The sequence below is a fragment of the Salmo trutta genome, chromosome 14 (genome assembly GCF_901001165.1).
Source record: "Salmo trutta chromosome 14, fSalTru1.1, whole genome shotgun sequence".
Taxonomy (NCBI): Eukaryota; Metazoa; Chordata; class Actinopteri; order Salmoniformes; family Salmonidae; genus Salmo; species Salmo trutta.
The window spans coordinates 25,816,778-25,842,617 of record NC_042970.1 but is presented as its reverse complement, the minus strand read 5'-3'; the positions used below and the strand labels follow the sequence as shown (position 1 = coordinate 25,842,617).

General features: G+C 43.2%; 1 protein-coding gene across 1 annotated transcript in view; it reads right to left on the bottom strand.

Annotated features, from left to right (window-relative positions):
• The window catches only part of LOC115207675 (coiled-coil domain-containing protein 3), a 34,247-nt gene extending 8,719 nt beyond the window's left edge, over positions 1–25,528 (bottom strand). The window contains exons 1-2 of the mRNA XM_029775006.1: positions 24,785–25,528; positions 9,886–10,060 (exon numbers count right to left, since the gene is read on the bottom strand). Of these exons, the coding sequence (XP_029630866.1) occupies positions 9,886–10,060; positions 24,785–25,230 (621 nt within the window). The 5' untranslated portion in view covers positions 25,231–25,528. The remainder of the gene's footprint in view (positions 1–9,885; positions 10,061–24,784) is intronic.
• Positions 25,529–25,840: the final 312 nt, after the last annotated feature.

Sequence of the window (25,840 nt, the reverse complement as noted above, 5' to 3'; positions counted from 1 at the left end):
TGAGAGGTTGTTTTCCTGACACCACACTCCGAGTCCCCTCACCTCCTCACTGTAGGCTGTCTCGTCATTGTTGGTAATCAAACCTACTACTGTTGTGTCGTCTGCAAACTTGATGATTGAGTTGGAGGCGTGCATGGCCACGCAGTCATGGGTGAAAAGGGAGTACAGGAGGGGACTGAGCACGCACCCTTGTGGGGCCCCAGTGTTGAGGATCAGCGAAGTGTAGATAATGTTTCATACCTTCAACACCTGGGGGCAGCCCGTCATGAAGTCCAGGACCCAATTGCACAGGGCGGGATTGAGACCCAGGGCCTCAAGCTTAATGATGAGCTTGGAGGGTACTATGGTGTTGAATGCTGAGCTAGAGTCAATGAACAGCATTCTTACATAGATACTCCTCTTGTCCAGATGGGATAGCGCATAGTGCAGTGTGATGGCGATTGCATCGTCTGTGGACCTATTGGGGCGGTAAGCAAATTAAAGTGGGTCTAGGGTGACAGGTAAGATGGAGGTGATATGATCCTTGACTAGTCTCTCAAAGCACTTCATGATGACAGAAGTGAGTGCTACGGGGTGATAGTAATTTAGTTCAGTTTCCTTTGCATTCTTGGGTACAGGAACAATGGTGGCCATCTTGAAGCACGTGGGGACAGCAGACTGGGATAGGGAGAGATTGAATATCTCCGTAAACACACCAGCCAGCTGGTCTGTGCATGATCTGAGGATGCGGCTAGGGATGCCATCTTGGGCCGGCAGCCTTGCTAGTGTTAACACGTTTAAATGTCTAACTCAAGTCGACCTCGGAGAAAGAGAGCTCACAGTCCTTGGTAGTGGGCCGTGTTGGTGGCACTGTATTATCCTCAAAGCAGGCAAAGAAGGTGTTTTGTTTGTCTGGAAGCAGGACTTTGGTGTCCGTGACGTGGCTGGTTTTCCTTTTGAAGTCCATGATTGTCTGTAGACCACATACGTCTCATGTCTGAGCAGTTGAATTGCGACTCCATTTTGTCTCTACACTGACATTTCGCTTATTTGATTGCCTTGCGGAGGGAATAACTACACTGTTAGTATTCAGCCATATTCCCAGTCACCATTCAATATGGTTGGTCAAGCTTTCAGTTTTGCGCGAATGCTGCCATCTATCCACGGTTTCCGGTTAGGGTAGGTTTTAATTGTCACAGTAGGTATAACGTCTCCTATACACTTCCTTAAAAACTCACTCACCGAATCAGCGAATACATTGATATTATTTTCTGAGGCTACCTGGAACATATCTCAGTCTGCGTGATTAACTTCTATGGGCTGCGGGACACAGCCAGTGAAATATCAGGGAAAAAAAAAAAAGAAAAAAAAGTCATAATTCAACTTTCTCAAACATACAACTATTTTACACCATTTTAAAGATACACTTCTCGTTAATCTAACCACAATGTCCGATTTCAAAAAGGCTTTACAGCGAAAGCAAAACATTAGATTATGATAGGAGAGTACATAGACAAAAATAATCACACATCCATTTTCCAAGCAAGGACATGTGTCAATAAAACCCAAAACACAGCTAAATGAAGCACTAACCTTTGACGATCTTCATCAGATGACACTCCTAGGACATTATGTTACACAATACATGTATGTTTTGTTCGATAAAGTTCATATTTATATCCAAAAACAGCATTTTACATTGGCACGTGATGTTCAGAAAATGTATTCCCACCAAAATGTCCGGTGAATGTGCACATCAATTTACAAAAATACTCATCATAAACGTTGACAAAATATATAACAGTTATTTTAAGAATTATAGATTGACTACCCCTGGATGCAACCGCTGTGTCAGATTTTAAAATAGCTTTACGGAGAAAGCACATTTTTCAATATTCTGAGTACATAGCTCAGCCATCACGGCGAGCTATTCAGACACCCGCCAAGTTCGGGGCAACATAAATTCAGAATTAGTATTAGAAATATTCTCTTACCTTTGCTGATCTTCATCAGAATGCACTCCCAGGACTGCTACTTCCACAATAAATGTTGTTTTTGTTCCAAATAATCCATATTTATGTTCAAATACCGTTTTGTTCGTGCGAACAGATCACTTATCCAAAGGCATAACACGAGAGCGCGGAACGAGAGACGAAAAGTCAAAATGTTCCATTACCATACTTAGAAGCATGTCAAACGCTGTTTAAAATCAATCTTTATGGTATTTTTAACGTAAAATTGCGATAATATTCCAACTGGACAATAGCATATTCATTCAAGAAGAAAAAGAAGGAATGGCATGCTCGTGTGACTGCGCATATCCAATCCCTTTGTTGCCAGGCAGACCACTCAGTAACTGAGCTCCTATTATCTGCCCAGTGACAGGAAAATGCACAAACCACTTTCTGAAGGCTTTAGACAGCCAATGGAAGCCTTAGGAAGTGCAACGTCACCCCACAGACACTGTAGCTTCGATAGAGAATCAAAAGATGAACTCCAATTCTCAAACTTTTCACTTCCTGCTTGGATTTTTCTCAGGTTTTTGCCTGCCATATGAGTTCTGTTATACTCACAGACACCATTCAAACAGTTTTAGAAACTTCAGAGTGTTTTCTATCCAAATATACTAATTATATGCGTATTATAGTTACTGGGCCAGAGTCGTAACCTGTTTAAATTGGGTACATTTTTCATCTGGCCGTGAAAATACTGCCACCTAGCCCAGATAGGTTAAAACAATCTTGAAGTGTGGATTTTGATTGGTCAGACCAGCATTGACTGGTCCTTAGCACGGGTACTTCCTGTTTGAGTTTCTGCCTATAGGAAGGGAGGAGCAAAACAGAGTCGTGGTCAGATTTGCCGAAGGGAGGGCGGGGGAGGGCCTTGTATGCGGAAGTTAGAGTAGCAGTGATCCAGTCTTTTTCCAGCGCAAATTGGCCAACGTGCAATCACTGGAAAATAAACTAGGTGATCTCCGTTGGAGACTATCCTACCAACGGGACATTAAAAACTGTAATATTCACCAAATCGTGGTTCAACAGCAACACGGATAATATACATTTGGTTGGGTTTTCTGTGCATTAGCAGGACAGAACAGCTACGTCTGGTAAAACGGGGGTTGGGGGTGTTTGTCTACTTGTCAATAACAGTTGTAGTGGGATGTCTAATATCAAGGAAATCTCAAGGTATTGCTCGCCTGAGGAAAGTACATCATGATAAACTGTAGACCACACTATCTACCAAGAGAGTTTTTATTTATATTTTTCGTATCCGTATATTTACCACTTCAAACCGATGCTGGCACTAAGACTGCACTCAACAAGCTGTATAAGGCCATAAGAAAATAAGAAAATGCCAATCCAGAAGCGGCGCTCTGAGTGGCCGGGGACTTTAAACGTAAATGTAAATGTAAAATGCAGGCAAACTTAACTCAGTTTTACCTCATTTCTACCTGCATGTCAAATGTGCAACCAGAGAGAAAAAAACTCTAGACCACCTTTACTCCACACAAAGAGACGCATACAAAGCTCTCCCTCGCCCTCCATTTGGCAAATCTGACCATAATTCTATCATCCTGATTCCTTCTGACAAGCAAAAACTATAGGAGGAAGTACCAGTGACTCGCTCAATACAGAAGTGGTCAGATGACGCGGATGCTAAATTACAGGATTGTTTTACTAGCACAGACTGGAATATGTTCCGAGATTCATCCAACGGCATTGAGGAGTATACCACCACAGTCACCGGCTTCAGCAACAAGTGCATCGACGACGTCGTCCCACAGTTACCATACACACATATCCCAACCAAAAGCCATGGACTACAGGCAACATTCACAACGAGCTAAAGGCTAGAGCTGCCGCTTCAAAGAGCGGGACACTAATGCGGACGCTTCTAAGAAATCCTGATATGCCCTCAGACAAACCATCAAACAGGCAAAGCATCAATACAGGACTAAGATTGAATCCTATTACACCGGCTCAGACCCTCGTCAGATGTGGCAGGGCAAGCAAACTATTACGGACTACAAAGGGAAACCCAGCCACAAGTTGCCCAGTTATGCGAGCCTACCAGATGAGCTAAATGCCTTCTATGCTTGCTTCGAGGTATGTAACTCTGAAGCATGCATGAGAGCACCAGCTGTTCCGGACAACTGTGTGATCACGCTCTCCGTAGCTGATGTGAGCAAGACCTTTAACCTCTCTAGGATATGTGGGACGAAATCGTGCCACCTACGTAAAGCCAGTGGAATCCTGTGGCGCGTTATTCAAATACCTTAGAAATGCTATTACTTCAATTTCTCAAACATATGACTATTTTACACCATTTTAAAGACAAGACTCTCGTTAATCTAACCACACTGTCCGATTTCAAAAAGGCTTTACACTGAAAGCAAAACATTAGATTATGTCAGCAGAGTACCCAGCCAGAAATAATCAGACACCCTTTTTTCAAGCTAGCATATAATGTCACAAAAAACAAAACCACAGCTAAATGCAGCACTAACCTTTGATGATCTTCATCAGATGACACCCCTAGGACATTATGTTATACAATACATGCATGTTTTGTTCAATCAAGTTCATATTTATATCAAAAACCAGCCTTTTACATTAGCATGTGACGTTCAGAACTAGCATACCCCCCGCAAACTTCCGGTGAATTTACTAAATTACTCACGATAAACGTTCACAAAAAACATAACAATTATTTTAAGAATTATAGATACAGAACTCCTCTATGCACTCGCTATGTCCGATTTTAAAATAGCTTTCGGTGAAAGCACATTTTGCAATATTCTAAGTAGATAGCCCAGCCATCACGGCTAGCCATTTACACACCCACCAAGTTTAGCTCTCACCAAAGTCAGATTTACTATAAGAAAAATGTTATTACCTTTGCTGTTCTTTGTCAGAATGCACTCCCAGGACTTCTACTTCAATAACAAATGTTGGTTTGGTCCCAAATAATCCATAGCTATATCCAAATAGCGGCGTTTTGTTCGTGCGTTCAAGACACTATCCGAAAGGGTAAATAAGGGTTACGCGCCCGACGCGTTTCGTGAATTTCTAAATATTCCATTACCGTACTTCGAAGCATGTCAACCGCTGTTTAAAATAAATTTTTATGCCATTTTTCTCGTAAAAAAAGCAATAATATTCCGACCGGGAAAGCGTGTTTACGTTCAAAGAGAGAGAAAATAAAAACATGGGATCCCCTCGTGCACGAGCCTCAGTCTGATGGTCCTCTGATCGGCCACTTAACCAAGGCGCTAAAGTTTTTCAGCCAGCGGCTGGAATTACATCATTCAGCTTTTTCCCGGGTTCTGAGAGCCTATGGGAGCCGTAGGAAGTGTCACGTTACAGCAAAGATCCTAAGTTTTCAATAAACAGAGCCAAGAAGCTCAAGGAATGGTCAGAGAGGGTACTTCCTGTAAGGAATCTTCTCAGGTTTTTGCCTGCCATATGAGTTCTGTTATACTCACAGACACCATTCAAACAGTTTTAGAAACGTTAGGGTGTTTTCTATCCAAAGCCAATAATTATATGCATATTCTAGTTTCTGGGCAGTAGTAATAACCAGATTAAATCGGGTACGTTTTTTATCCGGCCGTGTAAATACTGCCCCCTAGCCCTAACAGGTTAAACAGGGCAACATTCACAAGGCCGCGGGGCCAGACGGATTACCAGGACGTGTACTCAGCGCATGAAAGTGGACCAACTGGCAAGTGTCTTCACTGACATTTTCAACCTCTCCATGACCGAGTCTGCAATACCTACTTGTTTCAAGCAGACCACCATTGTCCCTGTGCCCAAGAAAGTGAAGGTAACCTGCCTAAATGACTACCACCAGGTAGCACTCATGTCGGTAGCCATGAAGTGCTTTGAAATCTGGTCATGGCTCACATCAATACCATAATCCCAGAAACCCTTGATCCACTCCAATTCGCATACCGCCCCAACAGATCCACAGATGATACAATCTCAATGACACTCCACACTGCACTTTCCCACCTGGACAAAAGGAACACCTACGTGAGAATGCTGTTCATTGACTACAGCTCAGTGTTCAACACCATAGTACCCACAAAGCTCATCACTAAGCTAAGGACCCTGGGACTAAACACCTCCCTCTTCAACTGGAGCCTGGACTTCCTGACGGGCCGCTCCCAGGTGGTAAGGGTAGGCAACACCACATCGCCACACTGATTCTCAACATGGGGGAACCTCAGGTGTGCGTGCTTAGTCCCCTCCTGTACTCCCTGTTCACCCATGACTGCGTGGCCAAGCACGACTCCAACACCATCATTAAGTTTGCTGACGACACAACAGTGGTAGGCCTGATCACCGACAACGACGAGACAGCCTCTAGGGAGGAGGTCAGAGACCTGGCAGTGTGATGCCAGGACAACAACACCCCCCCCCAACATGAGCAAGACAAAGGAGCTGATCGTGGACTACAGGAAAAGGAGGGCCCAGAATGCCCCGATTCACATCGACGGGGCTGTAGTGGAGCTGGTCAAGAGTTTAAAGTTCCGTGGTGTTCACATCACCAACAAACTATCATGGTCCAAACACACTAAACCAGCCGTGAATAGGGCATGACAACACCTTTTTCCCCTCAGGAGACTGAAAAGTTTTGGCATTGGTCCCCAAATCCTCAAAATGTTCTACAGCTGCACCATCGACCGGTTGCATCACCGCCTGGTATGGCAACTGCTCGGCATCCGACCGTAAGACTCTACAGATGGTTGTGCGTACGGCCCAGTACATCACTGAGGCCAAGTTTCCTGCCATCCAGGAGGAAGGCCCAAAAAATTGTCAAAGACTCCAGCCCACCAAGTCATAGACTGATCTCTCTGCTTCCGCACGGCAAGCAGTCCCGGAGCACCAAGTCGAGGTACAAAAGGCTCCTTAACAGCTTCTACCCCCAAGCCATAAGACTGCTGAACAATTCATCAAATGGCCACCCGGACTATTTACATTGACACTCCCTCCCCTCCCTTTATTTTTACACTGCTGCTACTCACTGTTTATTATCTATGCATAGTCACTTTACCCCTACCTACAATTACAAATTACCTAGACTAACCTGTATCCCCACATATTGATTCTGTACTGGTACCACCTATATGTAGCCTTGTTATTGTTATTTTATTGTGTTGCTTTTTATTTAATTTTTTACTTTAGTTTATTTTGCAAATATTTTCTTAACTCTATTTCTTGAACTGCATTGTTGGTTAAGGGCTTGTAAGTAAGCATTTCACGGTAAAGTCTACACCAGTTGTATTCGGCGCATGTAACAAATACAATTTGATTTGATTTGATTTAATGTATTAGGCCAACTTCACAAATCTCACTCCTACAGAACTGTTTTCATTATGTTAATGTTACATTTTTTTAGGTTATTGTCATGTTTAAAAAAAAAATCTGAGCGTTAGAATGCGATAGTGATATTGACTCAGAAAAGGTTGTAGAGGCTCAGCAGGTAACCATTTTGTAAAGATATTTTCAAGGTCTTTTCTGACTTTATTGGACATATAGAGGGAAAGGATGGCCGTGGGGAAAGCTAGAGAGAGGTTGTGTGAAAGGGCAGTAAGCCGGATTCAAACCTATGCCGACACTGTAGATACAGTATGTGTGTCGGCGGCTGCAGCATTACCTCAAGACCAACCAGGCCACTCAGCAGATAACCCTAAACAACAAATTCCAGGTAGAAAAATTAGATGGATGGAGTGGTGGGGCTGTTTTTTTTAACTGGGTATGTGTTTCACTCAGACCAGAGGTACCTATAGTAAAGTCCCTATCTCCACATCTCCCTACCATTGTTATGGGACAGTCCATGGTTTCCTAAACCAAGCTCCACTGTGGACACATACCTATTTAATTGCCCTTGAACATGTCTGGAGTCTTGAATATATCTGGACTGTGATCTGAGCATCTATCTCCCACGTATGGTCCACACCTGCACCACAGCTACAGAGTTGGTGTGCTTGCTTCCAAAGTCTGAATACTATCCCTATCATATCTTTCCCATGGCAGACAACCCAGTTTTAAAAATAGTAATACATTCAACTGTTTACACAACCAAACCAACAAACTAATCTCAAGTGGCAGATGGAAGATTTATCACTGTGGTCATAATGGTAGAGACCTAGACTCAACAGAAACATAGACATAACATGCCATTTTGACACTTATCCAGTAAGAATTTTAGTAAGAAATATATTTCCAGTCTTACTGGGACATTTTCCCACGTTAGCAGAGGGACATCTTCAGGGTTTTTGAGGGAAAACAGCTGCGTGCCCCAGTTAAGAGTATCCCAGTGGGCATATGATAATTTCATTCTAACCCAGGAAATCTACGACTATAATCATGACAGTATGTGTGTTGGGTAATTATCATTAGTTTTACATGTGAAGACCCTAGACTGTCACTCTTACACAACAGTCACAGTCATGTCTGTGTGGCATGATGACAGAATATGACTGCGTTATGCTGTCCAGCAGTCCAGTCTGTGGGCCTAGCCAATCCATTCAGATATTTAGTAATAAGAGTGTAATCATACAAATTACTTTGTGCATTACCTTGGCTTTGCCTCTGATTACAGATTTGAGCTGAGATGTGGTCATTAATGGAAACATAAGCCCATTCTTATTCTGTCAGAGAGACAGAAGGCTTTTATGTGTAGTCAGCACATGATTGGAAACAGAGAAGACTGATGTAAATCATGAGTTCAATGAATGGAATCCAGAGACGTGGAAATGCCAGATTATTAGTTACTATTGAGGGACTATGCATGACACTATGACGTGATCACGAGTGTTGATCTTGCAAATTGACACTGAAATGTTGAGTTGAGCCATGGATATGTTAAGCAGAAATGTGTAGACTTCATACTCATCGGTATGTTAATCAGCATTTAGGTATTTTACAATGTGTATGAGGCAGACTTTTCCCTCAAACTACTTCAATTTGGATTTTATGAGCAACAATGTCCCGCTGACCACGAGACAGGGCTTTGAAACTGATCCAATAATTTCTACCTATATAAACAGTCATCACTAAACCGATGGCTGCCCACCTACCATAACATTGGTATGAAAGGCTCAGGTACAGGCAGTACAGTCTAATGAATGTAAGTTCTGTGCTCATAGTAGAAAACCCCATAGATGGTTAAAAAGCCTGCTGCTCCCTGTCTCTCAGCCACATCCCACATCCTGCTCTACAGCCAATATACTCTACCATGCATTGACACACATGAAAGACAAGCACAAACCAAGGGGATTCTGACTGCCTGGACCAACTACTGATCAGAGCAGGGTCTCTATCCACCACCCAAATAATTCTGGTCTCCCAGACACCAAGAACATATTACACTTACAAGCCTCTCCTCACTGGACCTTTGAAGACTGTGGTTAGCCCTAACCACAAGCCACCATTAGCAGAATGATTTCTGGATAGCATACAATTCCATCCCCTGTGAAGTGGGGGCTCCTATTGTGATTCCTTTCATAGGCAAAGTTCCTTGATTGGGGGTTAAGGGTAGGTTAGGCATAATATACAATACTCTGCAGCACTGGCCTTTAGTTAATCCTTACTGGGCTCTCAAGTGCAAGTGATCATGGAAGACTTGCTAGGACATAGTACGCTGAATGCTACCTCAGCCATGGAGGGACCAAAATGGATTAAGGGGGAATAGCAAGGAACATTTATCAGCTGTCTATTAGTGTGTCTGTCAAAGGTTTCCTGCATGTGTTTTGATGAGATTCTTCCAACCTAGGCAGTTTTTCTTTCCCAGTCTTGCTCTTTGGTGGTTTAGGAGCTGCTGTTTAGGAGTTGCTGTTGCTGACTTTCTTAACAACGGCACATAAAAACCGGAGTGATAGATTAGTTGAATTCGTACCCGGCTGTCCTCCTGAGCCTCCCATTCTGGGGTGTAGCTGTGAACCATGGTTCCGGCCGTGCAGTTGGAGAACTGGAAGAGGCTGGCGAACATGCGGTGGTTCTCTGGTGTGTCTGGGAAGATTGGGTCTTGGAAGTTAACCCCGTGGGGGATAATGCTGTAGTTCTCATCCATCCTGGGGAACACAGATAGACAGGAGATTAAGATGCATTGCATTTGAATTCCACACACACACACACACACACACACACACACACACACACACACACACACACACACACACACACACACACACACACACACACACACACACACACACACACACACACACACACACACACACACACACAAAACCCTCATACAGTATGGCTCTGAGACTGAGGTATGGCAGCTTGTGTGATGCTGCCGTTGGTGTCAGGCAGGATTAAAATAACATGTATTTTATCCTCCTTAGTAGCTAGGTTTCCATCCAATTGGTGACAGATTTTCTTGCGAATATTCTAAATTCCGCATTGAAACAATATGCACATTTTCCCACCAGATGTGTTTACATCAAAGGCTGTGCGTGATGACGTAGTGCACATAACATACATTTCGCGGTTAAATTCCCATGTACCAAATAAAAAGTACAAGTTAAATGGGTTTCTATCTCATTTTCAACTCTACTGATGAATTTTTCACAAAAGCTTTTGTTTTATATAGCGAGTGTGCTCACTCTGGTATTGGCACATGCAAGAGAGCACATATGGCCTACATGATGAGATACTATTATGGACAAAGGAGACAAGATTATTTTTATTTGTCAAAGGCAGCCAAGCATTGATTACCATGTCACCAGAATAAGACCCTTGATATTTATTGGAAAGGCGCATCAAGCTCATCTCCTTGCACTTTCACCACCCTGTGAAGTTCTTGATAATTTATTTAATCTGTAACCTAATAAACTGCATGCTTTCCCGATGAGAAGGAGTGGGAGGACCACAGAACATGTCATCGCGTGACTCCAAGTTTACTTTGATATGATGGTTATTATATCAGTATTTGCGCATAAAAGTGATTCCACCAACATTTTTCACATAATTAATATTATCGACACGAAAAGATCCCACCTTGTCTAGCGTATTTTGTTTTGTCAACATTTGTAAAGCTTACCGAAAAATGTTCTGTACTTTGCTCGCATAAAAAGGTTGGATTCAAGCCTCTGCCTTGGGCCACATCTGTCTAATAAAACCTCCAATCATGTGACAAGTAGGGGAATACCTGTTGCATAACACCCAGTTAGAGCACCTGCAGTACAACATTATGACACTTCTTCAGCAGCTACACTAAAGCACTTATGCATAACAAAGGCATTTGGCAACACAATTACATTAACCTTCAGGCGAAACATTGAATGTTCAAATCTGAACTCATCCAAACAAAGTGGCATACTCTCCTCAATTCCTTCTATGTCTCTAACTTCCTCCCTTATTTTTCCTTTCTACCCCTCTGTTGTTTTCATTAATTATGGTGTTGAACCATGTCACTGCTAACCTATCCCAGCAGACATCTGCCTTCACACACAAAAACACACACACAAACCACATGCATTCACACGCGCGCACACACACATCGCACACATTCAAACGCACTTGCACACACACACACATCCACTGATACATAGCTAACAAAATAGCTACACGGACCGAGTTTACCTTGTATCTTTACTGACCTTTTATTTCAATATTTTCACTGTCTCTATGCACACTCACAGGGCCATACACACTCACACACACTGTCACTCCAACACACGCAAACACTCATTTGCTCACTCACACATAATATGCACATACATTTATACTGACTCTACACACACGCACACCTACTCACATACAAGCTGCTGCTACTCTGTTTACCTCATATCCTTGAAACTTGAAACACTCACACACACACATACCACATCAGGATGGAAATGAAGGAAGTCCGTTATCACATCTCAGGGTGGCAAGAGAAATATTAATACAACAACATGGCATAAATGAACAGGAAATTTGGTTTGGTCTGCCTCTCGTTAAGGGCATTGCTCCTTTCTTTACTGTGAGCTTTGGTTGCTTTCCAAGTGCAAGCCTGAGGAAAAGTTATTCTTTATTTCCCATTTATGTTTGTGCTACTCGATTACAGAGAACAGTTTACATAATGGCCTGCAGAGTTGAAAAGCAATCATCAAGCCCATAAGTGGTGAAGGAAGGAGAAGTGTGTTGTTCCATTAATAGTTTCTTAAGGCAGGAGAATGTTAACAGCGCTGGAATGACATGATTTTGAAAGGATCTGACTTTCAGGAGTTATCCAGCTGTGTTATCCAGCTGTGTTATCCAAATGATTAAAAAAGAATCAACCTCTGACAGACGCTTGAACCAGTAATGTATCTCACGTAACAGTATACCTAACACCTAACAGTATCTTCTTCAGTCAACAGCTTCCATGACCCCACCCAAAAAATAGCTTTGAGTCCATAGATACTATGGCCTGGTTATACAGTTTTATAGCTGTTATTTTTAATGTTGTTTGAGTAAAACTGGAACGGACCTTCAATCCACCCGGGTCACATTTTCTCCAGCTATTAGAAGTGTGTCAGACTGAGGCGGAAGTATTAGCTTGGAGGTTGAGACTCGACAGCAGGCAGTCCATACATCTGGACTCCATCTAATCTCCCTTGTGGGACATCAAAAGCTTGCTTATTGTTTCTCTGTCCATCAAAACATCGGTCAGTGGCTGCATACGTGTTTGCATACTTGGGGTTTTGGGGGGGATGAATGAAAATCGAGGATGGCACAAAAATACAAAATAAAAAGGTACCTCATGAGTGTTTGTGTGTTGTCAGCTCTAGACTGTAAAAAGCGGGATGGCTTTTACTGATTGGTATGATCTAAAATTACGTTTTGGTTCATTCAACCTATTCTATTTCATTTGTCTGGAATAAAAGAAAATTAAAAATTAAAAAATATATATTTTTTTTCTTTTCTATTGTACGTTTCTTAATGTGTATCTCTGTGTTGTTGTTTTTGTTGCACGGCTTTGCTTTATCTTGGCCAGGTCGCAGTTGTAAATGAGAACTTGTTCTCAACTGGCCTACCTGGTTAAATAAAGGTGAAATAAAATTTAAAAAAATGAAAAAATGAATTTGACAGATTAATGTGATTTTTTTAATCGAATGAATGCTTCTAAATTGTTTTCAACACCTCATGCAAATACACATTGCATAGCGGTGGCAGCAATGCTGCAGCAGCAGCCTATCAGAAGAGTTGGGGGTGTGGCTTATTGGGGGCGTGGCTTTCAGTCTGTTCTTTTCGAACACCCGTGAAAGTGAATGTCATTGAAATGAATCTGTTCTGTTGTATTCTCTATGTGAATGTCACGGTGTGCCCTGGGGGAAGGATTCTAGCGACCTCTTCCCACAGTTTGTGACTTTACGACAGGCCATAAGTACCGGGTAGTAACTATCATACAGTATTCAGAGAGAGAGAACAACAGACTTCACTTGGCCAAACTCCTAAGTCCCCAAATGGGAGAATTAAACAATAGTTCTACTTTTGAGAATGTGGGAATGGCCTGTGGACACTTAAGGGACAGTTATGTTGTTTCATTTGGTGATCTCATGAAGGACAGGAAACACCCATAATGGTATCTCTTAAAGTGTACATTTCCCAGCTGTCAGGTTTACATCTAAATATTGTGAAACATATGTGATTAAATATTTAACCATTTCTGAAAAGATGTAATGTGATGTTAACCTTGGAAAATGACAGAATGGATTTTCATACAGTGAGGGAAAATGGAGGAAAACTCGCCTCCCTGCGGACCTGGTATCCTTTCACTCCCTCCTCTCTACATTTTCCTCTTCTGTCTCTGCTGCTAAAGCCACTTTCTACCACTCTAAATTCCAAGCATCTGCCTCTAACCCTAGGAAGCTTTTTGCTACCTTCTCCTCCCTCCTGAATTCTCCTCCCCCTCCCCCCCTCCTCCCTCACTGCGGATCACTTCGTCAACCATTTTGAAAAGAAGGTTGACGACATCCGATCCTCGTTTGCTAAGTCAAGCGACACCGCTGGTCCTGCTCACACTGCCCTACCCTGTGCTTTGACCTCTTTCTCCCCTCTCTCTTCAGATGAAATCTCGCGTCTTGTGACGGCCGGCCGCCCAACAACCTGCCCACTTGACCCTATCCCCTCCTCTCTTCTCCAGACCATTTCCGGAGACCTTCTCCCCTACCTCACCTCGCTCATCAACTCATCCTTGACCGCTGGCTACGTCCCTTCCGTCTTCAAGAGAGCGAGAGTTGCACCCCTTCTGAAAAAACCTACACTCGATCCCTCCGATGTCAACAACTACAGACCAGTATCCCTTCTTTCTTTTCTCTCCAAAAATCTTGAACGTGCAGTCCTTGGCCAGCTCTCCTGCTATCTCTCTCAGAACGACCTTCTTGATCCTAATCAGTCAGGTTTCAAGACTGGGCATTCAACTGAGACTGCTCTTCTCTGTGTCACGGAGGCTCTCCGCACTGCTAAAGCTAACTCTCTCTCCTCTGCTCTCATCCTTCTAGACCTATCTGCTGCCTTTGATACTGTGAACCATCAGATCCTCCTCTCCACCCTCTCCGAGCTGGGCATCTCCGGCGCGGCCCACGCTTGGATTGCGTCCTACCTGACAGGTCGCTCCTACCAGGTGGCGTGGCGAGAATCTGTCTCCGCACCACGTGCTCTCACCACTGGTGTCCCCCAGGGCTCTGTTCTAGGCCCTCTCCTATTCTCGCTATACACCAAGTCACTTGGCTCTGTCATATCCTCACACGGTCTCTCCTATCATTGCTATGCAGACGACACACAATTAATCTTCTCCTTTCCCCCTTCTGACAACCAGGTGGCGAATCGCATCTCTGCATGTCTGGCAGACATATCAGTGTGGATGACGGATCACCACCTCAAGCTGAACCTCGGCAAGACGGAGCTGCTCTTCCTCCCGGGGAAGGACTGCCCGTTCCATGATCTCGCCATCACGGTTGACAACTCCCTTGTGTCCTCCTCCCAGAGTGCTAAGAACCTTGGCGTGATCCTGGACAACACCCTGTCGTTCTCCACTAACATCAAGGCGGTGACCCGATCCTGTAGGTTCATGCTCTACAACATTCGCAGAGTACGACCCTGCCTCACACAGGAAGCGGCGCAGGTCCTAATCCAGGCACTTGTCATCTCCCGTCTGGATTACTGCAACTCGCTATTGGCTGGGCTCCCTGCCTGTGCCATCAAACCCCTACAACTCATCCAGAACGCCGCAGCCCGTCTGGTGTTCAACCTTCCCAAGTTCTCTCACGTCACCCCGCTCCTCCGCTCTCTCCACTGGCTTCCAGTTGAAGCTCGCATCCGCTACAAGACCATGGTGCTTGCCTACGGAGCTGTGAGGGGAACGGCACCTCCATACCTTCAGGCTCTGATCAGGCCCTACACCCAAACAAGGGCACTGCGTTCATCCACCTCTGGCCTGCTCGCCTCCCTACCTCTGAGGAAGCACAGTTCCCGCTCAGCCCAATCAAAACTGTTCGCTGCTCTGGCACCCCAATGGTGGAACAAGCTCCCTCACGATGCCAGGACACCGGAGTCAACCACCACCTTCCGGAGACACCTGAAACCCCACCTCTTTAAGGAATACCTGGGATAGGATAAAGTAATCCTTCTAACCCCCCCCCCCTTTAAAAGATTAGATGCACTATTGTAAAGTGGTTGTTCTATTGGATATTATAGGTGAATGCACCAATTTGTAAGTCGCTCTGGATAAGAGCGTCTGCTAAATGACTTAAATGTAAATGTAAATGTTGTATGTTTGCCCACTGACAAAGAAACGATCAGTCTATAATTTTAATTGTAGGTTTATTTGAACAGTGAGAGACAGAATAACCCCAAAAAATCTAGAAAAACGCATGTCAAAAATTTTATAAATTAATTTGCATTTTAATGAGGAAAATAAGTATTTGACCCCTCTGCAAAACATGAATTAGCACTTGGTGGCAAAACCCTTGTTGGCAATCACAGAGGTCAGACGTTTCTTGTAGTTGGCCACCAGGTTTGCACACATCTCAGGAGGGATTTTGTCCCACTCCTCTTTGCAGATCTTCTCCAAGTCATTAAGGTTTCGAGGCTGACGTTTGGCAACTCGAACCTTCAGCTCCCTCCACAGATTTTCTATGGGATTAAGGTCTGGAGACTGGCTAGGCCACTCCAGGACCTTAATGTGCTTCTTCTTGAGCCACTCCTTTGTTGCCTTGGCTGTGTGTTTTGGGTCATTGTCATGCTGGAATACCCATCCACGACCCATTATCAATGCCCTGGCAGAGGGAAGGAGGTTCTCACCCAAGATTTGACGGTACATTGCCCCATCCATCATCCCTTTGATGTGGTGAAGTTGTCCTGTCCCCTTAGCAGAAAAACACCCCCAAAGCATAATGTTTCCACCTCCATGTTTGACGGTGGGGATGGTGTTCTTGGGGTCATAGGCAGCATTCCTCCTCCTCCAAACACGGCGAGTTGAGTTGATGCCAAAGAGCTCCATTTTGGTCTCATCTGACCACAACACTTTCACCCAGTTGTCCTCTGAATCATTCAGATGTTCATTGGCAAACTTCAGACGGGCATGTATATGTGCTTTCTTGAGCAGGGTGACCTTGGGGGCGCTGCAGGATTTCAGTCCATCACGGCATAGTGTGTAACCAATTGTTTTCTTGGTGACTATGGTCCCAGCTGCCTTGAGATCATTGACAAGATCCTCCCATGTAGTTCTGGGCTGATTCCTCACCATTCTCATGATCATTGCAACTCCACGAGGTGAGATCTTGCATGGGGCCCCAGGCCGAGGGAGATTGACAGTTCTTTTGTGTTTCTTCCATTTGCGAATAATCGCACCAACTGTTGTCACCTTCTCACCAAGCTGCTTGGCGATGGTCTTGTAGCCTATTCCAGCCTTGTGTAGGTCTACAATCTTGTCCCTGACATCCTTGGAGAGCTCTTTCATCTTTCCCATGGTGGAGAGTTTGGAATCTGATTGATTGATTGCTTCTGTGCACAGGTGTCTTTTATACAGGTAACAAACTGAGATTAGGAGCACTCCCTTTAAGAGTGTGCTCCTAATCTCAGCTCGTTACCTGTATAAGACACCTGGGAGCCAGAAATCTTTCTGATTGAGAGGGGGTCAAATACTTATTTCCCTCATTAAAATGCAAATCAATTTATAACATTTTTTACATGCGTTTTTCTGGATTTTTTTTGTTGTTATTCTGTCTCTCACTGTTCAAATAAACCTACCATTAAAATTATAGACTGATGATTTCTTTGTCAGTGGGCAAACGTACAAAATCAGCAGGGGATCAAATACTTTTTTCCCTCACTGTAAAAAGATTAACCTCTCTAGGGTATGTGGGACGAAATCTTCCCACCTACTCAACAGCCAGTGGAATCGAGTGGCGCGATATTCAAATACCTTCAAAATGCTATTACTTCAATTTCTCAAACATATGACTATTTTACACCATTTTAAAGACAAGACGCTCCTTTATCTAACCACATTGCTTGATTTCAAAAAGGCTTTACAACAAAAGCAAAACATTAGATTATGTCAGGAGAGTACCCAGCCAGAAATAATCACACACCCATATTTCAAGCTAGCATATAATGTCACAAAAACCAAAACCACAGCTAAATGCAGCACTAACCTTTGATGATCTTCATCAGATGACACTCCTAGGACATTATGTTATACAATACATGCATGTTTTGTTCAATCAAGTTCATATTTATATCAAAAACCAGCTTTTTACATTCGCATGTGACGTTCAGAACTAGCAAACATACCGAAAACTTCCGGTGAATTTACTAAATTACTCACGATAAACGTTCACAAAAAACATAACAATTATTTTAAGAATTATAGATACAGAACTCCTTTATGCAATCGCGGTGTCAGATTTTAAAATAGCTTTTCGGCAAAAGCACATTTTGCAATATTCTGAGTAGATAGCTCGCCATCACGGGCTAGCTAATTTGACACCCACCAAGTTTGGCACTCACCAAACTCAGATTTACTATAAGAAAAATTTGATTACCTTTGCTGTTCTTCGTCAGAATGCACTCCCAGGACTTCTACTTCATCCACAAATGTTGTTTTGGTTCAAAATAATCCATAGTTATGTTCAAATATCCTCTGTTTTGTTCTTGCGTTCAAGACACTATCCGAACGGTGACGCGCGGACGCATGTCGTGACAAATTTGTTTCAAAATATTCCATTACTGTACTTCGAAGCATGTCAAACGCTGTTTAAAATAAATTTTTATGCGATTTTTCTCGTAAAATAGCGATAATATTCTGACCGGGAGACGTCTTTTTCGTTCAAAGACTGAAAATGTAAAATGGCCTCTTCACGTGCACCCCTGTCTAATTGTTCTCAGATCGACCGCTATCCAAATGCGCTACTGTTTTTCAGCCTGGGACTGCAAAGTCATTATTCAACGTTCTGGCGCCTTCTGAGAGCCTATGGGAGCCTTAGAAAGTGTCACGTTACAGCAGAGATCCTCTGTTTTCAATAAAGAGGGTATAGAAGGCCAAGAAATGGTCAGAGAGGGCACTTCCTGTACAGAATCTTCTCAGGTTTTGGCCTGCCATATGAGTTCTGTTATACTCACAGACACCATTCAAACAGTTTTAGAAACTTTAGGGTGTTTTCTATCCAAATCAAACAATTTTATGCATATTCTAGTTTCTGGGCAGTAGTAATAACCAGATTAAATCGGGTACGTTTTTTATCCGGATGTGAAAATACTGCCCCCTACCCTAGAGAGGTTAACTAGTCAGTGGCCATTCCCACGTGAGCATAGACATTACGTCGGCGTCATGGAACCGCCCTTTTCTACTGAAACGTATAAAACCCCGGTGTAAGCTGAGGTTGCAAATGGTTGAATTTCTAAGACCAAAACATGCTGGGTGACACTGGTGTGTGAAGTGGTTTAAACTACAACTCTACCAAAGGACAAGACTATACGTGGAGCATTGGCTACACGGCTGGAAATGGTTAAACTCTGAGATTATCGATCCCCACAGAATAAGAGCAAATCTTAGACGTATAATTACTAGTCTGCAGCTAGAAATTATTTAAATCTAGAACGAGAATACTGACAACTCCCGAAGCATCTATTCTATGACAACATTTCTGAATGATACTCTGAAGTATACATTCTAACCATCTACAACCATAAAAAGACTGTGACTTCAATGGAAGTTAACCAAAGACTCTAAATAACCCTACAGGATGATGGAGGATTCCAACAGAGAAGACAACAACGACATACGGGCGTAAATATATATACATTGCAATTATTCTTGAATGAGCAGCCGTTCATGTGCAAAGGATTAGCATTTCAATTAATATAATTATAGACTGTGTGTAATGAATCCATTTAGTCTTTCCCACTCTTTCTCAGTCCCAACCCTTTCCTTTCGCCTACCAAGCTGTCATATCGGCTTAGCCCACTAGGGACTTTTCCATCATTGTTATTAACCAATATCTAGTGTTTGTTTGTTATGTATTTCTGTGATTATTTAGTTAGTTAGTAAATAAATAATTAAGCCAATTTGTACGTATGTTGCAGATTCATAATTTATGCTAGGGTTCCTGCAGATAACGAAGAATTTTACAAAGTAAAGTAGTCCCTCTCCGGCCTCTAGGTCATCAGGCTGCTGATTATCCTGCACACCTGTCACCATCGTCTCGCGTACCTGCGCCTCATGACACTCACCCGAACTCCATCACCTCCTTGATTATCTTCCCTATATCTGTCACTCCCCTTGGTTCTTTCCTCAGGTGTTATTGACTCTGTTTTCATGTCGGTGCGTTGTTTATGTTTTGTGTTCATTGGTTCTTTTATTTATTAAAACACTCACTCCCTGAACTTGCTTCCCGACTCTCAGCGCACTCATTACATGAAGAGTCGCTTTGGGAAATAGAGACTATAAACATTTTCCCGTGGTGCCCCGACTTCCTAGTTGATTAAAGTTTACATGATTAGTTTAATCACGTAATAATAATTACACATAGAGAATTGATTTGATAAAATAAGTCTTCACATGTAATGATAGTAACGACATGACACAAAGTAGAACATGTGCACTGCCAGCACTGAATCTGTAATGATGCTTGCAATGATACTAAAGAGCTTGTTAAAGTTTTCATTGGTAAGCTAGTTACCATTTGATTACACTATTGAAGTAAATAAATGTGAAAGTCTACAGAAAGAATGTGATATGTAATGATTTCATGTTATTGAACCAACTGAATTTATTGATACAGGAAATGTATTTAATTGTTTGTAACCCAATTTGTATAGGTAATATCAAATGGAAAAATCTACTTGGAACAATATGAAAAAATTGGTTGTATTTACATAAAATATTAGTTTGGATTTAGGTTATTTATTAGGTTTTACCAAAGGGGAAAAGTAAGTTGAGCTTTGAAAGAAATAGGTTGCAACTTGAAATGTTTTTTGGTTGATCCAAAGAGTAATTTTTTACAGTGTATGTTTTTGTCTGACCCAGACAGCCTGATGTTTTGTCCCTACAGTGGGGGTCACTCATAATGTTGATAATGTTGAACTCTTGCGGCACTGGAATGTAAGCAGGGGCAACACAAGGTCAACCCTGAGAATTATGTGGATGGGGAGAAAGGATCCGGAGGGAATAACACTCTGTGTTGTACTGTTGGCCCCAAAAATGCACATGGTTCTAATTACCAGACTATTTAGCACAGACACAAGAACATACTCACAATGGACATGACCACTGATAATGGCTGTATGTGTGTTCATTTCAATGGCTTTGAAATTAATTTCACTGCATATTTTGAGGGACACTGGAACCAATACCTTCCTCAAAACAATAACTGATGCACTGGTTTTAATTAATTCCATGCTCCTGAGACATGAATCCTTCCCCATCCTGACAAGCATGGCTTTGTGGATTGTTTTATATATTTCATAAACAGTATGTTTTGTCCCTCTTTCTTTTTCTCTACCTTCCTCCATCCCTCACTCAATCATTCTTGCCCTCCCTCCATCCCTTCCTCTCTCACTCGGTGTCTCTCTCTGCTCTGTTGCATGTTGAGGGTTGTGGCCAGTGTTTTCCCTACTTCACAAGTCTAGCATGTAAGTATCGAGACATTTGGTCCCTATAGGATTACAACTCGATGTATAAACCAACCAAATACTCCCAGATGGCGCAGTAATGTCAACCAGCACTAGTAAATGCAGTTTAACGGCCAATGTTTCCACTGGTTTCAATTTCTTCTCAGCTTCTACAAATTCCATGGCACTTAGCAGACACATAATTATGTCCTAACCACTTGACGCATACATTCCCAAACAGTTCCCCAGTCAATGGTTGTAGAAAAAAACGATATCTTTAGAAAAAAAATGTCTATGCTGGTTTAGCTATCCTGGATGCTGTGTCTGTATTAGCCAGCTATATTGTCAAAGTTCTGCCAAACCAACGTATTATCTTCATTACACTCTCAGCATAAGGTATCGACTGCATACAGTACAGTCAATGGGACAGCAGTTATAGGAATTATCCTGTGTTTCAAACCCTAATGGCTTCCAGAGAGCGTACGCGTCTGCTGGTTCTCAGACCCTTTTTCACATCCACTCTCAAATTCCCCAACTTTAAACAGACCTCACTTCCCTCTCTCTCCCATTCCTCTACACAAAAAACCTGGTCCTCCCTAGGAAAGCTTGTCATCTTGTCTTAACCTTGTTTAGTCAAGAGCATGTTGGTTTAATTAATGTTTCCATGCAGCCTTTCTCCTATTTCTTCTCCTATTTCGGTGACGGTTTGACTGGTTAGTTTTGCCCTGTCAAAATGGAACCAGCTGGCTGGTTGGTTCAACGTTCAGCCACACACCAAAGAGTCAAAGGAGGAAGTAAACAAAAGGGGAACCGCTGGGATGTGCAATATACCTGAGCCAAATACCAAGCCCTCTCCATGGTAATGGAGACTAAGGCAGACACCCTGGAGTCAATTCCCCCAGTAGCACTACGCTATGTCTCTCAGTTCTTCAAGCAAGCATCCTTTCTTGTCCTGCTTACAGTACATACGTGAACTGAACACAATGGAGAGATTATAGCTCTTGTTTATTGTTCTCAGTATTGTCACCTATTCTATCTTTTCAGATTGGTGATTCTTGGAATTAAAACATAGGGAAGGAGACTTCTTCCAAATTACAGTAGCCCTCTCTAGGGGCAGGCAGCTGAGTGTCTTGAGGCTTAAAGCTCGCCAGAGCACCACCACTGCATTGAGATTTATTGACTGAACTTGTGGAGACATCCTTGAGAGTTCAGAATGAATGGCTGTCATGATCCCTTCACTCCATTTGGCTAGATGAAAGCAAGTGATGAACTGTTAAGTCAAAACCGAGACATGAACTGTAAAGTCTTAACCCACAAATTCTACTCACAGAATCACCAAGAATAATAATCTGTCCTTCACTTTGTTTAACAGCAGACAAGCAACAATGTTATGGGATTGAGATGACTACATTTGGCACAGACAAGCAGACCAATCAACAAGTCTACAGTTTCGGTCCTGTGGGAGACTCCTTGTTGCATTTCTTCATATACTAAACTCCCCTTTGTCCTGTCCTGAGCACTCATAGTCGTGATTGATTGGGGAGGCTGTTTCAGACTGTGTCGTTTGGGGGGCTTTAACAGGAAATGGGAGCTCACTGGAGACTCTGATGGAAACTTTTCAGCACTAGCTTGCTGATTCAGCGCCTGAGAGAGCCAGCGTTGCAGAACAACGAGAACAATGCTTTCTGGAACTGGAGACACCTCTGTTAAATGTTTACGACGGAGGTCTGAGATTAGCTGAGAAGCTGCAGAGCAACACTAGGGGCTCCGACAGACCCCCCCCCACCCCAGCATCCTAATGGAGGGAGGTAGTCCAGAGATGCATCAGAGGAGGCATATTCTAATATAGGCTTTTTCTGTAACTTTGAGTGACAGTTTAACACAGCACTTTCATGTATACGTAGGATTTTTTATTCTAGTTTTCGTGGCACACTGAATCCTTGAACCCGTATGTCTGTGTCTTATTGTGATCCTTATTAGGTTGTTTCCTTCCAGGGTCCCCTGGCTGATTGCAGGGTTAATCCCTATGATTTGTAGTTTCAGGATGAGGAGACTTTCAGATCAGCAAAAACCTCAAAGCCTTATGGGTTTCCCAGTGATGGAGAACGGCTACATAGTGACACCATCAACCTTTCCTCTCAAACAGAACACACAAGTTCCTGTCTGTCTGTCTGTCTGTCTGTCTGTCTGTCTGTCTGTCTGTCTGTCTGCCTGCCTGCCTGCCTGCCTGCCTGCCTGCCTGCCTGCCTGCCTGTCTGTCTGTCTGTCTGTCTGTCTGTCTGTCTGTCTGTCTGTCTGTCTGTCTGTCTGTCTGTCTGTCTGTCTGTCTGTCTGTCTGTCTGTCTGTCTGTCTGTCTGTCTGTGTGTGTGTGTGTGTGTGTGTGTGTGTGTGTGTGTGTGTGTGTGTGTGTGTGTGTATTGACTGGCAGCAGGGTGCCTGTGAACCTGGGGTCTTCAAAAAAAACAATAAAAAATGTTGCTGGCCATCCAACTCATCAACACAACACACACATATACACACACTCTCCCCCTGACTATGTAAACACACAGTCATTACTGTACTTGGCCGTGAACCTCCATACGGAATAGCTGAATACTCCACACTGGAATGCCTTTGAAATACTCTTTGATTGAATGCGCACTTATCTGTTCTAGGTGCTGAGAATGAAAGAAACACAGGACATGAGACATGTTAAACCTGTCGGCACAAGTTCATCTCTCAGAACAGAAGGCCTGGTGTCATTCATCAGGGTTGTTCTGTGTTTGGGATACAAACGACTTCCCAGCCAGCCTGTGGTTGGTGTGGAGATAATACCCTCAGCCTAAACTTCCAGCTTTAAGGGTCTCCCCTAAGCAGTTGGGAACTGTCAGACTCTGTAATTATAGAAGCTGGAATGCCATGGGCACTTTCTCAAAGACTGATGTGTTGTTCCACTCTAAAACCAAGGGAGATAAGTATTAAGGTGTCAATCATCTCACATTATGAAACTTGCCTTTGTGGAAACAAATCTACTGATATGCTGTAAATTGTGTAAGGCATTTTAACTATCACAAAGTAGCACAGATGTTTTACCTATAATATGTGAGACAAAGTTTACTTTGGGTCAAACGTGTTGGGGTCAAATTGACTGGTGGTGCTTGTGCTGAGTCTCTCTCTCTCTCTCCCCATCTGTTTCCCCCACATTAGGACCTGTGACAGGTGTGACATCTGTGCAAATGTGCATCATGCATCTGTCCATGATAGACATTGTTGTATCATTACAGGCGCAACTTCAGAACTACTGGTACCTGATCCTCTTTTCAATCTGTTGCTTTTTATCTCACAATCTAGCTACTCCATAGAACACGCTTCATATCATACACACACACACACACACACACAGACACACAAACAGCAGGTTTGGGTTATTATTCCTGCCGTGTTTGCATCCAAAGACAATCCTAGGGGCCAGACCATCACTCTCAACTCTATTTCACCAAGTATTCATCAAACACAAGTTTCTCATTGTGACTGTAAAAATGAATAACAGCAGGAAATGTAAGGGTTATATTGTATCTAGACACAAGTTCAGGCAATTACACAACCAAATCACTGTATGCCAATTTTCTGTTGAATTATGATTGTGTCATTTCTGACTTACAAAACCGCCACACTTGCTTGACAGTGATAAACGCACCTCCAACACCAGGATGTCAATGTATCTTACCTCAAAAAGAAATAGTAAGAGTTGTTCTCCACTGCGCTGTAGGAGTAACAGGGGAAGTATCCCAGCCCGGTGACATTGAACCGGGAACCAGCAGGGACCTCCAGCATGCTGCCCCACGCCTGGTCGCATTGCAGCTCGATCTCGGCAGAGAAGAAGAGGTCCGTGTCATACTGCCAAGGCAAGTAATTGTACACACTGTATGAGTCCTTGTGCAGCGCAAGCACCTTAGCGAAAACGATAATCTCCGCGAGCTCCGCGCGGCACGCCTCCGTCTGTGGTCTCCAGTCATGGGGCAACTGGCATCCCCAAACTCCGCTCAAACAGGTCGCCAGAATCAAAGCCAAAATAGCACCCATGGCAGGCAACTGCGGGTCTCGATTGCAGCCTCTATGAAACGTAATTTGGGGCAGTGATGGGTGAGCGCTACAGGACCAGTGACTTCTCATCAAACTGTCCGACAGGACTGTATTCCATGGGCTTGTGTGCAAATGCGCAGCACCAATGTGACATATAGTCACTCAGTTGTTGCAGTCAAATATAAAAGGTCCGCAGCAGTTTATTGATCCAGTTCTCTCATGTAAACCCCTCTGTCCTCCCTCATCCCCTCCTGCACGCTAGTCTACACACTGTGAGTGATGATCTAATATTACGCGCAGCTCCCCTGTATCCTGTAGAAAAGAATGAGGCGCTCAGTGCGCTTTATATCTGGCACTCTATTCTAACCTAACGTAGCAGGCGTAAAAATACGTCTGAACGGAGGGCCCACATCTGGTTTCCTGCTGAAGAGGAAGCTTGGTCGAAGTGGATGTATGCCTGAAAACCGGATGCATCCGTTTGTTGTCAACTCCGCTAAGGGTGCACTATTTTGACAGCCTTCATAGAGAACATTCTCCACTTTGTCTATTACCTAACACTTTATATTACTTAACCTCTCTCGATCCGACATCCAGGGTGTCATCAGGCGTTATCTACAGTGTCTTAAAAACTGAGAGCCTATAAAAAAATGGTATGCCCATTTACAATCCTCCAAATGTGCGATTTGCAGACCATTGTCTA